At 40.4% G+C, this 17,161-nt stretch overlaps 1 protein-coding gene across 4 annotated transcripts; it reads left to right on the top strand.

The window, feature by feature from the left end:
• Positions 1 to 304: 304 nt before the first annotated feature.
• On the top strand, positions 305 to 16,943 carry SLC25A51 (solute carrier family 25 member 51). Of its 4 annotated transcripts, none has more exons than XR_010382737.1 (4): positions 842 to 1,222; positions 4,441 to 4,563; positions 12,462 to 15,396; positions 15,778 to 16,943. XR_010382737.1 is itself a non-coding variant. In XM_031450053.2 (3 exons), the coding sequence occupies exon 3, from the start codon at positions 12,505 to 12,507 to the stop codon at positions 13,396 to 13,398; it is 894 nt and encodes a 297-aa protein (XP_031305913.1). In that variant the 5' UTR covers positions 305 to 603; positions 4,441 to 4,563; positions 12,462 to 12,504; the 3' UTR covers positions 13,399 to 15,743. The 4 variants fall into 4 exon arrangements, 2 of the variants coding, with proteins under 2 accessions (XP_031305913.1, XP_010993842.1); XR_010382738.1 differs by lacking the exon at positions 15,778 to 16,943 and having other exon boundaries at positions 12,462 to 14,298; positions 15,198 to 15,743; XM_031450053.2 differs by lacking the exons at positions 842 to 1,222; positions 15,778 to 16,943 and adding an exon at positions 305 to 603 and having other exon boundaries at positions 12,462 to 15,743.
• The last annotated feature ends 218 nt before the right edge of the window (positions 16,944 to 17,161 follow it).

Raw genomic sequence — 17,161 nt, 5'->3', positions numbered from 1 at the left:
CCTGTAAGTTGTTTGAGGTTGAAGGGAAACAGGGTTTAAAAGTGATTTGTACAGTCCAAAGCATACAGGTGTTCTTCTGTGAACTGCAGTGTCAGTAGCTGACAAAATGCGACTCCGAAGGTTTGACGAAATCTAACCAAGGTTACAAAGGGGAGCTAGGCTGCGCCTTCTCAAGTCTTCTGCGCACGCGCTTGCCACCCACAACTGCCAATTCCCAAGGGTCCGCCCGCAGACAGCACTAGAGAACGCGTTGGCTGTTTATGGCAAGGCCGGGCCACCGTACGGCACCAAGGATACGGTATTCCTTATAGTGGAGCCCCATGGCTTTAAGACAGGTGTAATGAGTGACCCTACACCTGCCTTGCCGCGGCGAACCGCTGCCAGGAGTTGGTAGGCGTCTCCTGCTGCGGGTTTAGGGCGAGGCGGCGCGGCGGCGTCTGCCTCACGTGATCGGTCTCGGCGGCGTCGAGTGCGTCACGCTCCGCCTCGCGCTTCGGGGGTCGGTCAAGGTCTGCGCCTGCGCTGGCGCCGGCTCGCGGGCTCGCGGGCTCGCGAACCTGCGGGCGGCTACCGAGCGTGGAGCCGGGCGCCCGCGGCGATGGGGTGAGTGCGGGAGGCGGGCGAGAGGGAAGCACGGGGCTCCCCAAGCCTCTGCGTGGAGATAGTGGAAGCACGAAGGAGGGTCTGAGGAGGGCGCCTGTCCGGCCCTCTGGCGCGGCCGCTGGGGGCACATCCCTCTCCGCGCGCGCGCACTGCGCCCCCTCTGCGCTCCTCGTCGCTCCCGCGCGCGTTGTCCCGGGTGGGGCCCGCCTCCGCCGCCTCCTCCGCCGCCTCCGCCGCCTCCTCCGCCTCCTCCGCCGCAGGGGCTGGCGCTCGGCTCCCGGCTCTGCTGCCTGCCGCCGGGCTTCACTGGGCCGTGGGCGCCGTCCGGCTCCTGGAGCGAGCCTTTCCGGCTGAGCAGGCAGTGCGTTCATTTGGGCGCGCCCCAGGCGGGGAGGTGCCTCCTGGCGTTCACCAAGAACGGGGCGGGGAGGGGTCGGGGTTTCCTGCGCCCGGGGACCGTGGCGCTGGGACGGCGGAAGGGCCGCTGCCCGCTCGGGGTCTGGAATTTCGGGACCGTTGACTGGGTCGAATGTCAGAGACGGAAGGGGCCTTGGTGATCCCGTTCACCATACTCCCCTCCCCCTTACCACTGGTCTGGGAAATGGATGCCTGGAGAGCGGTAAGTTAAGCCACCTAGCCAGACAATGCTTTTTCTGCGACACCATGTTGCATCGCGTTGTAGGAAACTCGGTTGTTCAAGGCTTTGAGGAGGGTGGGGGCGGGCAGGGGGCCTAATTGTAAATCTCTGTACCAGTTATGTTGTATTAGGCTTATCTAGGTGGAATGTGTCGATGGCTCAGCTATATTTACTCCTTTACCCCCTCCCCTTTTTTTTGCCCCTTAACAGCTGTACGCAGCTGGTCAGCTTAACAGCTGGTCTTAATTCCCACCTTCTGTTTCTCTGCATATAAGCTGTGAAGCAGAAGTAGCTGTGCAGTAACCTTGCCAGTCTGAGCCTCCTCTGCCCTTGTTTTGAAAGGATTCCATAAAATCAGATGTTAGGACTGGTCGAGTTCGCTAGTGGTTCTAGAGCAAAGGTTAGGTGCTTTGGATTTGCAGTCATCTTCAGTGCATCTTGTGGAAAGATCACAAGCTGTTATCTTTAAGAGGAATGGACTTACTCTGTCTCTCCTTTGGTAGGTGAGGCCCAGAAAAGTGGATTTTTAAATTAAAGACATTGCTTTGTATTTATAGTAGCGAGATAGTGTCCTTCCTAGGACTAGAACCCAGATTAATCTTGTTTTGAATGCTGACTCAGACCTGCTGACTTGTGGGAGTTAATATCCTTTGAGAGTTAACCATGCCTTCTTCCCAGTTTTTGCACAAGACCTTTGTGCCGGGATCACATGTGGGTATTATCCATGTGGGATATAAATTGCAGTGGTAAGTATTTAGATTTTACACTGTTTTCTTAGGCTACAAAAGCTTGACTCTTGCGGTTGCTTGAAAGTCAGCTTAATTTTGCTTCCTAGTGTTGACATATGTTGGGTGTTTTGGTGGCAAACAAAGTAAAATTATGGTAAATAAATTTTGCAATAAATTACAAAGAATTACTATCCATGTTAAAGAGGTTAAATATAGAGATTTGTTTAGCAAAGAAATTTAGCCACGTTCACAGTGTAGCTAAACATGCAGAATTTTAAATTCCATTGCCACAGAAAACTGCACACTATCCTTCCTGCTATTGCTAAATTAAGAACCTATTCACACAGTTCTGGTGTGTAGGATGAGATGAAGGGGAAAGCTTTAAATTCTGTGAAGTCTGTGAGGGATTCATTACATTCCTTTTTTCTGTGTCCAGGCCTATTTTTAAAAATGTGCAACTCTAAATGTACAGTAATGTTCTTAAAATTTCTTAAAGTAGTTCAGTAAGTGACTGGCTGACTTCTGCTAGCCACAGTTTTCCATTTGTCTAATAACAGTCCCTGTTATTACAGACTTATGACAAAACTAGATGAAGTAACTTTAATTTGCAAAATTTTGGAAAGTAGTGCAAATACCATTTTAGTATAAATTAAAGGTGAACGTGGACAAAATTTTGTTGTTCAAGCCTGCAAATGACTTGGTTTGTGTTATCAAGGAACATATATTGTTAAAGAGCTTGTAGGTGATGGCTTTGGAATTTAAAATATTGGTATGTGTTCAGTATGTAAAAATGAAATTATTTTGTCAATTGTCACAATGTGTTGTACAATCACATACATAAATCTGAGTATTTTTATTGATCTTAACATTGTTTAGTTCTAAAACTCTGAAGAAGAGCAAAGCATTACATAGATACAAAGCATTTCTATGCTAACTTGTTTTTAAATGTTGATTAATCATAGATTGGCAAGTATGGTACTAGTAAGAGTTTTTAAACTCATGTCTGGCATCTGAAACAATATGAAGTGAGGATGTGGAAAACTAAATGATTAATAATCATCTAACTCTATACCCTGCCAAACTTCTCAAGCATCAGTAGAACAGTTTCTTTTTTTTCGTTTTAAGCTAGAGATGCCATTGGCTCCCTTAATTGGTTAAGAGCACAGAAGGTAACAGGCGGAAGGTCTGCTTTAAACAAATTAAAAAGCTGTTTTTTTCCCCCAATTCTCCCTAAGTCAGATTATGCACACCCACAAAGTGGTGTGTAAAGGACAGCTGTTGTGCACAAGTTGTTGTATCCTGAATTAAGGGGAACAGCTATTGAAACAAGAATTAGCACAATTATCAACAGGTTATCAAGTTTAAAAATTGAGTCTTCAAATGCTCCATGGCAGAATGTACTATATAAAGTACTTCGAGTATGAAGGAGGAAATCTGTACAGCTTTTAACAAAAATGCTTTTCCAGAAAATCAAAACAACGCAGTCAGGGTCAAGGAGGCTATAACAGCTAGGTATCAGAGCTACAGCTTCTTATATCTGCGCTGGAAAATCCTATTTATCATGAATGGATTAAAAGTTCAGAACAAAAAGAACATTTTAAACATTTCTCTCTTTATTCATTTTAAGATCTCAGTTTCTTTCCTCCTCACCCTGTATTTCAGCATGATCCAGCAGAAAGATGGCTACTTTTAGAAGTGGCTATTTTATTTTTCTTCCTGTGGCGAGACTGTTGTGGGGCATGGATACTTCAGGCTCGTATGTATCCATGACCAGCCTCCCACTGTGGTCAAAAAACTTAGCAGTGGACTTTGTGCACCCAGCTGCCTGCTGCTGCCTTGTCCTCCCACCAACAATGGTCAGCTTCAGGGTGTATTTATCATTGAACCTTTTGAGGCTAGAGGATAGTTGTCGAATATCAGAATCCATCCCTGTAGGATCTTTCCTGTGGGCCACGAGAAAGGTGCTCTGCTCCTAAGCATTCATTAAAGAAATGTGATGTGTGAAGCCCAAGCAGGCCTGGACTCTGGAAAGGGTACAGGTCATCCCAAATCAGAGCCACTGTGGCAAGGGCACAGGAGATGGTACAGATAGTGAGGTGACCGCCAGTTAGACCAAAATTCTCCATAGAATTTCTTAAAAGGTAATAGTGAAAGTTTTGCTTAAAGGAAAATACATAGACTTAAACACTCAAATTATGAAACAAAGAATAAATAAGAATTTTCTCTTCAAGAAATTGGAAGAAATGCAACCTAGACAAAGCAGGAGAAATGAGATAATAAAGAGGAAAAACAAATTTAAAAACTAAAAAACAGTAAAATTGGTAAATTCAAGAGCTGATTCTTCGCTGGGTTGGGAGGAATGTCAATTAGGTAAACTGGTGACCCTGCTCAAGAAAAGAGAATGTAAACACACAAAATTAGAAGTATATTTTAAGCAGCAAGTGCTTTATAAGACTTTTTTTTTTTTTTAAGGAAATCCAGTTGTCAAAATTGACTGCAGAAGAGAACCTAACAGACAAGTGAAAATGGAAGAAATTGAGAAAGTTATCAAAAAGCTGCCATCCCCCAGAACACCAGGTCCACATGGTGTTTCAGGTGAATTCTTTTAACTTTCAAGAAAAAGATAATTTTGGTAAGATTTAAATTGTTAAATAAAGAAGGAAAAATGAGAGATTCCTTGTACAAAGCCAGTGGAACATTGACACCTGAAAGTGATGTGAAGGTAGTGCTGAAATTGAAAACTTGGTGTGTTATGAGTAGTGATGTGAAATTAAAGAATAAAATATTAGCAAACTGTATTCAGTGATACATTAAAGGGGTATTTCACTGTGGCCAAGTAGGATTCATCCCTGTATTGCAAGGGTGAGTAGGTACCAAGAAATTTGCAAATGTATATGTGAAATAAATACATCCAAAAAGAACAGTAGTAATAGTTCATCCTTGCTGAGCCACCGACTGCTCTAGACTGCTCTCCTGGGTGCTTTACATGTATGAGGCTGGTGTATGAGGTAGGTAACATCGTTATTTAAAAAAAATTTTTTTTTGCAAGGGGTAGGTAATTGGGTTTATTTCTTTATTTTAGTGTTTTCAATGGAAGTACCTGGGTATTGAACCCAGGACCTCATGCATACTAAGCATGTGCTCTGCCACTTGAGCTATACCCTCCCCCCACAACATCCTTATTTTATAAATGAGGAAACTACGCCATTGAGTAACTTGGTGAAGGTCACACCATAACTATGTGGGGGAGCCAGAAGTTGAACCCAGTCAATTAGCTGTGTCTGTCAAATGTTACTCTGGCTCTATCTCTAGTATCCATACAGTCTTCTCAGTAGCTTTCTAAAAGCATCTGACCAAGGATAGATTCCTGATTTAGTGGTAGTGGGAAGGGGTGGAGGTGGTAGTAAAACAGGAATAAATACGTAGTCCCTTCCCATGTTTGAAAACTGTAATAAAAGGCCCTTATTATCAGTTGATCATTAGTCCCAGGAAAATGAAATCTATTTCTAATGGGAAACAATTTCCTAGTAAATAAGCAGGGGGTAGGGGCCTAACTTATAACTGCAGATATTCTAATTCTTAGGATGAATGCAGAATGAAATTTTGGAGATTATACTGTAATTCGTCAGATGAGATTATATGCCAGCACAGGGGAGGCACGCTTCACTTCATGTTTGCAGCACAGTCCTAAGATGGGCAGGGATCGATGTCAACAGGGAAGGTTACTTGAGTGGGAACAAATTTTATATGGGCCATTTGATCAGTGAGTATTTTGGTGTCACGATGGTTTGTCTCCTGGTGTAAACTTGAAACTGCTAGGACTTGGATTATGAGCACTCACATGACAGGAACTTCCTGTTTCTCAAACCAAAAGCCAATGTCATGCTTGACAGTTAATCCCTAGCAGAGTTTTCACAAATGTCAAGAACAATATAAGAATGTTCACTATTACCATAATTTAACTTTGTTCAGGAAGAATTTCTTAATCCAATAAGATAGAAGGAAGAAAGATACATACTATAAAGGAGAAGGCAAAATTATTTGTGATACTTTATATAGCAGAAACAAATAAGTCCACCAAAGATCTGAGAAACACAGGGCTTTGTAAGTTGGCTGTTTCTAACCTTAATGCATAGGAATTGGTAGCTTTTTCATACGCAGACAGAAAGCAGTTAGAAAATTAATTGGAGGGAGACAACCTACTCGTAATAAGGACTGTAAAGGAAAAAATCTAGACATAAGAAATATTCAAGGTCTGTATGAAAGAAATTCTAAATGTTACCAAGGTCTGTAAAAACAAGTAAATAGGAAGATACCACATCCTTGTATAGTAAGATTCAGTTTTAATAAAGTGACAGTTCCTTAAATTTGTCTATAAAGTCATTTCTGCTATAAAATACCAAAAAGATTTTTGGGAAGAATATGACAAAAATACACTAAAGTTTGCCTAGAAAAATGAGAGCCAGGAAAACTGGTACTTCTGATAAGAGTAAAAAGGAAAGTCCTACTAGATAATGAAATCTTTTCTGATGCTACGGTAGATTAAAACCGGTTGGTACTAGAGAAGAAATCCTAGGCCACTGCAGAATGGAATGGAGTGCAGAAATCAACGTACTTGCCTGTGAGTATTTAGATTATGCTAACCCGTGATGAAAAGTAAGCTCAGCAGTCAGTTTCTAGGCAAGCTCTTAACTTTGGTTCATTCCTTATAGTGAAACTCCAGAGAAATTACAATACAGATAGCAAATAAAATTGTAGAAGTTGTAGAAGGAAGCATGGATTACTTGTTTATAATTTTAGAACAGTGAAGGCCTTCTAAGGAGGACAGAAAACCTAGAAGCCAAGATCGATAGATTTAATATCCATGTTAAGAACCTTCAGGATCACAAAAAATGATGCAAAGTGGGGAAAGTATTTGCCATAATTGGATTAATACAATTAGGATTGGTGTTCTTCATATATAATGACATTTTACAAATCAAGAAAAAAATGAGTGCCTGTAGAAAAATGGGTAACCTGAAAATTTACAGTAAAAGAAACGCAGATGGTCAATAAAATTTTTTAAATGCTGAATTTGATTTAAAAAATATTAAATGACAAAACAAGATTCTTTTTTCTTCACCCATCAGATTGGTGGAAATTACAGTTTAATACCTGATGCTGGAAATGGTAGGGGAACACTGGTAAATTGTAGTCAGTTTTCTGGGGGCAGTGTGGAGTAGCTATTGAATTAAAGTATATTGCTGTTTGAGCCAGCTGTCCATTCTAAAGATTTACCCTACGGATAAACTTGTGAGAGTTCACCAGGTGTAGGTGCAAAGTTGCCCATTGCAATATTGTTTAAAAGAGAAAAAAGAAAAAAAAACCAAACCAAAACAAAAAACAGCAACCATAAATAGGAGATAGAATAAATTACATACAGTACATGCGTTTGATAGACTACTGTGTAACCATTCAAAACATTGGGGTATCTGCACTGTTGTACACCTTGCTTTTTCACTAAATAGTGTGTTCTTTTTATGTTTTTTTTTGAGGTATTGTCAGTTCACAGTGTTGTGTCAGTTTCTTTTTGTGTATTTTTTAAATGGTGGGTAGGTTGGTGAGGATGGAGTGGAGTGTGACTTGAGTCAGGCTGACTAGTAAAGAGGCTTTGGCACTGGTCAGACAGGAGATGAAGAGGACCCGGGCTGGGGCGGCAAGCCTAGAGGAGAGGATGTGTGCATATTTAATTGGTTTAATTGTATTTTTCTTTTAAAAAAAAATGCATGTCTTTTTAAAAAATGTGTATTTTAATATGTAATATGAACAAAGTAATATACATTTCTTTTGTGAATTTTTGTTTAAGTGAGTCATTTGTTGTTTTTTTGGATCTGCAAGCAGTCCAACTCCAAGGAATCTGGCCTCTTGGTCAAGCACACCAGTGACTTCCTAATCTAACTGCTTTAGTCCCTGACAAAATTAGGAATAATTCCTCTCTGTGAATCAGGCCTTTCCTTTGGTTATTTAAATTGCAGTGGAGCAAATTTTCAGAATGGCAGGGGACACTTTTTACTGGCCCTCTATTCCCCATCATGGTAGTGCTAAGCAGCATTCAGATGTAAGTCCTGCTCCTCCAGCCTCTGCCAAAGGTGAGGTCTCTTCAAGTGAACGAAGCATTATGGCCCCCAGGGTGGTGTGGCTGCCCTGGTCGTAGGGGTGGGCAGTGAATGATTGGAGCCTTGGTATCGTCTAGCTCTATAGGTGTGAGCAGGTGGCAGCGAGGAGAAGAGTTTCCTGACCCCTTTGATTACCTTCTGGAGGGCAGGCTTTGGTCCTGCAGTGATTTCCAGTCATGATTCTTCTCAACTGAGGGTACATTTGTCTTTTCTAATAGAAATGTGGTAGCAAGTCCGCTCCAGCTGCAGACAGAGAGGCTTTGGGCCAAAGTGTATAGATGTTACATTTTCTTAATATAGTCTGTCTTCTGGGAAAAGGGCATACAGGGACCTTGGTGTAACATGCTTAAGTTGAAAATAGTTTGTTTCCAATTGTACACGTGAAAAAGGGAAAAAATAGTATATAGTAGCTTCAGAGGGTCTTGGGATTATCCTGAGGGTCTCAGATGCCAGTCCTAGCCTGCTTCTCCATCCTTGTCTCCCACCCATCTGTCTCCCATTAAGCTCCAGCAGGATACACTCCTCATGAGTGTGATGCTGCTGCTGCATTGACACAGGGCCAGCACCTTAGCCTGTGCTGCCTTTGGCTAAAATGTGCTTCACCTTTAGGTACATCCGAGTCCTACTCGGCTTTCAGAGCCCTGCCCGTACCTGTCATTCCCTCCAGACAGCTAGTTAATGACCCCTACCTCTGTGGGGCCTCGTACGCATTTCTGTGGCTGCATTTATCACTCTCTAGTCTAACGATTTGCTTGTCTTATCTCCAGTGAGGTGAGGGTCCTTATTTATCTCTACTCTCTGACACCTAGGGGAGTGCCTGAAACTCTAGAGGAGCTGAGTAAGTTGGTCGAATTAAAAATCTCTTAGTATACTGAGGGGCCAGTGTAAGAGCAGGCAAAGAAGAAGAAATCCCCAACGAAAGTAAATGAAAGTCTTCTTGACAGTGCCATCCTGTGAGTCTCAAAGAAGCAAATACAAAAACATTTTTATTTAAAAGAAATCAGGGAGGAAGGAAACAGCTGCGTAGGCTGACACATGCTGAGTGGACTCTGCAGTGCTCAGCGTGTCCCCAGCGCGGTGCTGGGGCCTGATGCACCATACTCTTCAGCTGACTTCCACTCCAGCCTGCAGGTTGGGTGGCATTGGCCGGTTGTGAGTGTGGAAACAGTCTCAGGGAGGTATAGCAATTTGCCTTCAGTCACTTAGGAACTTGGTCTCACCCTGTCACTGTTGGCCTTTTGTTGTCTGGGTGAGACCTTCATTACTGTGACTGTCTCCAACTTCTGAATGCAGAGTTCAGTAGATTGAGAAAATTCAAGTTGAAAAATGTAGAAAAGGAAATAATGGCATTATTATAAAATTAGAAAATATAAACTGCTCACTTTGGCTTTTTGTATGTATATTGATAGAAACAGGATTGTGCCATGTCAATAAAAGTATTCTTAATTTTTTTTTCTGTAACACTTTATTGATCAAAAAAAAATGACTCACTGCTATCTAAAACTTCATTAACACCATTAAAAATTCAAAATTAGTATACTGAACCTTAAATACTCTTATTTTTAATACCCATATGATATCCCATCAGGTGGATACATCTCCATTTAGGCAGCAGGTCCTTTACTGTTAAGCATTTAATTTTTACTAAGTATTTCTGTTAAGAGCATTATTGTAGTTGTCCTGTAGTTGAGTTTTTGTGTAGTCTTTTGTTAATTATTTCCCTTGACTGTATTTCTAGAAGGAAAGTTATGGTCATGTATGTACATGTTCCATATTTTATGTTACAGACCTGTGGCTCCTGCACATACGAGCTTTGCAAGGACCGATGCTTTCTGATTCTTTTCTGTGCTTCACTCTGCTTCACCTTCACAGTGATGACATTTCTCCTTCACGTATTTTGTCCTGAGTGCTTAACGGTTCACAGCAGCATGTGTGGTATGGGGAGGAAAGAAACAGAAGGAACTTGGTTTGTTTACTTTTTGTCTTAGGTCAAAGACCTAGATGGTTTATCTGACTTTTTTTTTTTTTTTTTTTTACTTATTTATAATTGAAACCCTTACATATAGTCTTTTTGTGTGTATGTGTGTGTGTTTTTAAAAAGATCTTAAGATTTATCATCTTAACCAATTTTAAGTATGTAGTTCAATAAAGTTTAAATGTATTTACATTGTTATAAAACAGATCTCCAGAAATTTTTCATCTGACAGGATTGAAACTATACCCATTAAACAGTAATTCTGTTTCCACCTCCCCTAGCGCTTGGTAACCATCATTCTACTTTCTGTCTGTGAATTTGACTGCTTTAAGTACCTCATATAAGTGGAATTGCACAGTATCTGTCCTGCTGTGACTTGCTTATTTCACTTGTCCTCAAGGTTCATCCATGTTGTAGCATGTGATAAGATTTCCTTCCTTTTTAAGGTCACATAATATTCCATTGTATGTATATACTCTGTTTTGTTTATCTGTTCATTCATTAGTGGACACTTGGGTTGCTTCCACCTTTTGGCTATTTGTGAATAGTTCTGCTGTGAACATGGATGTGCAGGTATCTCTGGAGATCCTGCATTCAGTTCTTTTGGTTATATACCTAGAAATGGGATTGATGGATCATATGGTAGTTCTATTTTTCATTTTTGAAGAATCGCCATACTGTTATCCATAATGGTTGCACTGTTTAGCATCCCCACTAACACTTGTTATTTTCTGGGCTTTTTAAATGGTAGCTGTCCCAGTGGGTATGAGGTGATACCTCATTGTGGCTTTGATTTGCATTTCTGTGATAATAAGTGATGTTGACCATCTTTTTACATGCCTGTTGGCATTTTGTATATCTACTTTGGAGAAATGTCTGTTTGAGGCATTTGCTCATTTTTAAATCAAGTTATTTAATTTTTTTGTTGTTCTTAAATGTAGCTTCTTACTGTTGAGGAATAAGATCAATTTAAAAATATTTAGCCTGATATGTCTAAAATATAATAAAAAAATTACCATATATTCCCCAAATAAAGGTACTTTCTTGGCCTATTTCTAGGATGTGGGAATTGTTCTGGATGATCTGACTATTTGGATCCTTTTGGGGAAAGTCATACTTAGATGACTGGCAGTTTAGAAAGCAGATGTAGTCTAGGGATAGGACATTGCCCTCGTTCCACTCAGTGGGCTAAGCTCAAATCTTTTTCAGCACGGTCTGGTACAGCCACCCTTTGTCTCAGGGCAGCCTCTCAAAGTCAGTGCCATCTGTGGTGTGACAGCAGGAGCATGAACTCTGAAATCAGACTTCATTTCAAGATGTCAGCTCCACCAGTTACTAACTGTACCTTGGACAAAGGAGAGTATGGGTTTTTTTCATTTGTAAAACTGAGAAAATAATGTTTATGTTATGGAGTTGTTTTGAGAATGAAGTATGTGAAAATATAATGTATAGTACATACCTGCGGGCCTTCCTCGACCCTGTCCTCCCAGCCTCCACCTGCCAGAGTGCAGGCTCAGTGTCCCTTCCTGTGTGCCCACAGTGCGTATTTATCACAAATGGTTTTACACTGTGAGGTGATTGTTTGCCTTGGCAGCGTCTTCTGTTAGATTGCAGTTCCTCGTTTTTGACTCTCTAGCACTTAGCAGAGGGCCTAGTTCAGAGGAGACACTAAGAGTTAGTGAACAGAATGATGGAATGCATGTCTTGCTATTTTATTTCTCGTGGAAGGACTTTGAATCTGTTTCAGAAGGATAATAGTGTATACCATTATGTAATTGTAGGCATTACGTATGAACTAGTCCAGTGGTTCTCAAATTGTTTGGTTTCAGGACTGCTTCCTTTACACTTAAAATTTTTTGTGGGCCCCAGGAGCCTTTATTTGTATGGATTAATATGCATGGTCTTAGAAATTAAAATAAAAGTTTTAAATATTTATTAATTTACTTTAAAATAACAATGATAAACCCATTACATGTTAACATAACAATTTCATGGAAAGTATTTTCCAAAAAAAAAATTAATGAGAAGTGTGTTTTACAGTTTTGTAAGTCTCTTTAATGTCTAACTTAAAAGATAAGTGAAGTCTCATATGTGCTTCTGCACTTGGTCTGTTGTGATAAATTGTTTTGGTTGAAGTATATGCAGAAAATCCAGCCTCACATAGGTATGTAACTGGAGAAGAGAGGGCCTCCTAGATCCCTGAAAGGGCCTCAGGGACATTAAAAATACTTTTAAGAACTATTGATCTAACCTAAAAGGGAAAATGCAGTAAAGTCCAGAAATTGGAGAAAGGATTAGGAGGAAGTTTCATGTGTTTAGTACAGTATATAAAGGTTTACTTATTGTCATTTTATCATTTGTAGGTTAAAAAAACATCCTTCATGAAGAAAAAAGATCTTAAGCAACATGATGGATTCAGAAGCTCATGAAAAGAGGCCGCCCATCCTAGCATCTTCAAAACAAGATATATCACCTCATATTGCCAATGTTAGTGAAGTGAAGCATTACTTGTGTGGCTGCTGTGCAGCTTTCAACAATGTAGCCATCACGTTTCCCATTCAGAAGGTCCTCTTTAGGCAACAGCTGTATGGCATCAAAACCCGGGATGCTGTACTTCAGTTGAGGAGGGATGGATTTCGAAACTTGTATCGCGGAATCCTTCCCCCATTAATGCAGAAGACAACCACACTGGCACTTATGTTTGGTCTTTATGAGGACTTATCTTGCCTTCTCCGTAAGCATGTCAGTACCCCGGAGTTTGCAACCCGTAGCATGGCAGCAGCACTCGCAGGGACAACAGAAGCAATCTTCACTCCATTGGAAAGAGTTCAGACATTGCTTCAAGACCACAAGCATCATGACAAATTTACAAACACTTACCAGGCTTTCAAGGCACTGAAATGCCATGGAATTAGAGAGTATTATCGAGGCTTGGTGCCCATTCTTTTCCGTAACGGATTCAGCAATGTCCTTTTTTTTGGCCTTCGAGGTCCCATCAAGGAGCACCTGCCCACGGCGACAACTCACAGTGCTCATTTGGTCAATGATTTTATCTGCGGAGGCCTTTTGGGTGCCATGTTGGGAATCTTGTTTTTTCCAGTTAATGTTGTAAAAACTCGCATGCAGTCTCAGATTGGTGGGGAATTTCAGTCTTTCCCCAAGGTTTTCCAAAAAATCTGGCTTGAAAGGGACAGGAAATTGACAAATCTTTTCAGAGGTGCCCATCTGAATTACCATCGGTCCCTCATCTCTTGGGGCATAATTAATGCGACTTATGAATTCCTGTTAAAGATTATATGAAAGAAATTAGTTGAGTGCCATTTATCAACTGAATAGACCTAAAAAGAATTCAGTTTGGCATCGTTCCTAATTGGCCAAGTACAAGTTGGTGTCGTAAGTTCAGGGCACAATGAATTATGGGCAAAGCTGTTTTCCTTAAGCACCAACAAATGCAGAATAAAAGGTTTCAGTAGGAAATTTTAAAGGTTTTTTTGGGTTTGTTTCTATTTTTAAAAAATCATTATCTGAGAACTTTAGGCTAATTGCCAGATTAATAGCTGTCTAGTTGATGGCTTTTGACAAGGAAACTAACAGACAAGATATGATTCTTTTTTCCAGAAGTCTTCTGTGTCTAAACATAAGTGGCCATGACCAGCCAGAGAAAAGACTCTTAGAGTCCCATGAATTCTCAGGCTTACTTCTATTACTCCATTTCTTGCTTCTCTGCTCTTAGGAGGAGTTGCAAAGGCAGTTTTTGTTCACTTAAGCATATCCGTGGTAGGACAGAGGGACAGAATAGAGATGAAAAACAGATGATTATTTGTAGGCTTTTCGTGATAAGTTGTGTTTGTTTTGAAACTGAGCACCTGCTGGGATGGTCATTATCCAAGCAACTAATGAAATCTCCCAAATGGAGAGGTTTTGCTTTCTAGGGTTGAAAGTTTTCTCTGTAGTTCTAAATGTGACCGTGAACCTTTCCAAAATATTTTTATGTTAATTTCTCTCATTGCATTGCCAAAAGATGGCGGGACTTAAATTTTGTTAATGGTGTTTCATCCCACTAGGAGGTTTTGTGTTACAGGTATCTCCCACTTTTCCAGTTTCCTTTATGCCACTTCACTTTTACAAAAGACCTATATCAGTACCTGTCTTCACTAACTGAAAGAAATCCAAAGAGGATTTTTGCTTTTACGAAAAAAGGTAATTGCTTCTCACTCTACCCCATTTCGGCTTATGAAAGGTTCCACAGGAATATGTGGGAAACCTGTAATTGCATACAGGTCCAACTCTGTTTAGCTCTGTGTCTTTGAATTATTGTTGCCAACTTAGTTAAGAGCTTTGGAGTTGGTTTTTTTTTTTCCTTTGAGTAATAGTTTGTCCTATTCAAATGTCCTATTTGCGTGAAATTCCCTTGAGGAAAAAAACAACAAAAATGCTGCTATAAAGTTTTATTTTGGAAGTCTCTTAATAGGATCTCAGTTTTTTTGGTTTCTAAATGTTACTTGGAAGGGAAAAAAGATCTCAGGATAGCTTTCACCCCACAGTGTTAGCTTTTTAAATGAATTTTATTCATGGGAATAGACTTCTATTAGGATTTTTACATTTTGGAAACCCAATTTTAACCATTTCATCATTTAAACAATAAAACAGTTTGGGAGGGTAAGACCTAAATAAAAATAATCGGAAGGGTTAGTTTGAAATTCTGGAAATTGGTAATTATTGGATAGCATACCTGTCCCTCACCTAACAGACAAAAACTTACTTGTCAAAGGGATCAGATTTTAAAATAATTTTTTCCAGATAAATAAGGCAGAATGACTCCTACACCAATTGAATGAATAACTAATATATGACATCCTAGAAAAGTGGTTTATCAATCTTTACGTAATCCACATCTGTATATACTATGTAGTTAAACTTGTGTCCCAGCATCTGACACGGCAGAGCACGTAGGTTTCTTAATACCAGTCTTTCAGCGTTCTGGGTAATTGCATGTGAATACGTGCACATGCTGACCAAAATAAAACCAGGATCTCAATTGGTAGTTTACTCAGTTTCTGGACAGACAGTCCAAAAAAGATGTTTACCTCTCAATGCAGGGTGGCTGGTCAGATGGCACGAGTGTCCTTCCAGCTGCAGAGGATTCGGAGGCGTGGACAAGAGTTTGCCAGGCGGTAATGAGGCGCAGTAGCTTTACAGCGGTTCTGTTTGACAGCGTTGTGCTGGGAATGGCAGTTTATTCTGGAAACCAAGGTGCAGATGTCAGGATTTGAGAAAACAATTTGACACCAAATAAATGTGAGTAGCATCCTTTGGCCTATTGAATAGAGTCAGAACTTGAAGCGGGTTGAGTTTCAGAAATGAGTGGCAAAGGCCCGGCGCTGCCTGACCCCTCGTTCCTGTGTATGTCCCCGAGCACCTTAGCCTGGGGTCGTGCCTGGCCCTGGGAGTGGGCTCTGTGGACCTTCAGATCCACGGGGCTTCCTTTTGTCTGTACACTCCATGTAGGTGTTAGAAATCTAAGTTCTAAAGCACTTCTGTGAAATACAAGTGAAGTGAGAATTTGAAGGTGGGTGCTTTGCTTTCTGCTGTCTCAAACGTGGCATTTAAAAACAATAAATATTTTTAATGATTTTAACTCATAATATTTTGGGATTTTTTTTTTGTCACTTTTTATAGCTTTTGAAGACCAAACTGCAAATGCATTACCAGGAATGGTTTTGTGTTGTCCTGTGGATTTCTTAATTTGACAGAAAACTCAACAGAACTTATGGTAGCCAACAGCTTTGTCTGAACTCTGAAATAAGTAAAAATGTGTTATTAGTAAGAGATTCTAACTATTGCTTTCACCTTCAGTGTGAACTAGTGTGGTAGTAATTTTGAAAAGACAAACATTATTGAATAACTTTATCTGGAAAGCTTTAAAAGTGGCCTTTCTGTTATATACGTGGCACTGACGGCTCGTGAGTGCAGGGCACTTCTTTCTGGTCTTGCCTCCACTACTTCAGGTCTGATGCCACCAGAAATCTGTTATGGATTCTACATTTAACACACTTAGAGTGGTACAGACCCCCAGGACTGCACCATAGAGTAAACACAACCTCCATATGGTGGCAAGCATGTGTGTCTTTGTTTCGTTTGTGGTTGAAGACAAAGTTGATGTTTTTATCTCAATAGTCGATATTCATCTTACTTTATGGTTCTTTATATAATCACCTGCTGTATATTGTGAACTGTGCAATAAGTCAGAATTGTATATATAATCATCTTTGGAGACCTGAAATCCCCTGCTTGAGTACAGTGGTAATACTCAGTTACAAGGCTGTGCAGACGTGTAAGGGGGTAATAACGGGTGGTGCTAGTGGGCCTCATGGTGGGCCGGTCTTGTTGACCAGCACTGGTTCATTGTGGGTGAAGTACTGCTGTCAAAGGGGGTGCAGTCAGGATGGAGTTGAGACAGGAGATCACATTTAAAGAAAGTGTAAGCACTCAGACTTGATCTCTCTTAAAATAATCTTTGTTTTCTCACGTGTTTATAAATACATATCAAAGACTTGAACAGGTGTTCTTAAATTTGAGGATTTTTAGTTTTTAATGCTGTCTTTTTGCCTGATATTGAATATTTGCTTGCCTGAATGGCTCCCAAATTGTGGGGAGTCTCTACATGTTTCCTTTTTTAAAGTTTCATTATTAGAAGTGGTTAAGCACACAAAGCTGTTTTTGTTTGATATTTTGAGTTTATTGTGACTGTATGAGTTTAAATGCCATCTGTTAAATGTTCTAGAATTAACATGCTTTTGGTAATTCTGTCTGGAATAAAGTTTTTTGTTTGTTTTTTTTTTTAAGTGCATTCATGTTGGTCTTCTCTTGCCGTTGGGTTAGGGTTACCAGCGCTTCCCTTTTTGTGGTAGATTAGTCTGTTAGTCTTTTTGCTGATGGAACATTTAGCACACAACTTTGACTCTTAGTAACTTCACCTGATAAGTTTGTAGGCAGGAAAATTCTGCATTTATCCATCTTGTTTGCTCAAGAGAAGTTCCAGATAAGTTAATTTTCTAGATAG

This window comes from Camelus dromedarius, chromosome 10 (genome assembly GCF_036321535.1).
Source record: "Camelus dromedarius isolate mCamDro1 chromosome 10, mCamDro1.pat, whole genome shotgun sequence".
NCBI classification, from domain to species: domain Eukaryota; kingdom Metazoa; phylum Chordata; class Mammalia; order Artiodactyla; family Camelidae; genus Camelus; species Camelus dromedarius.
The sequence above is the reverse complement of the archived record's forward strand: the minus strand, read 5'-3'. Positions and strand labels throughout refer to the sequence as shown.

Coding starts and splice junctions, on each gene's coding strand:
- SLC25A51 (XM_031450053.2), top strand. CDS start 12,505: ATGATGGATTCAGAAGCTCATGAAAAGAGGCCGCCCATCCTAGCATCT.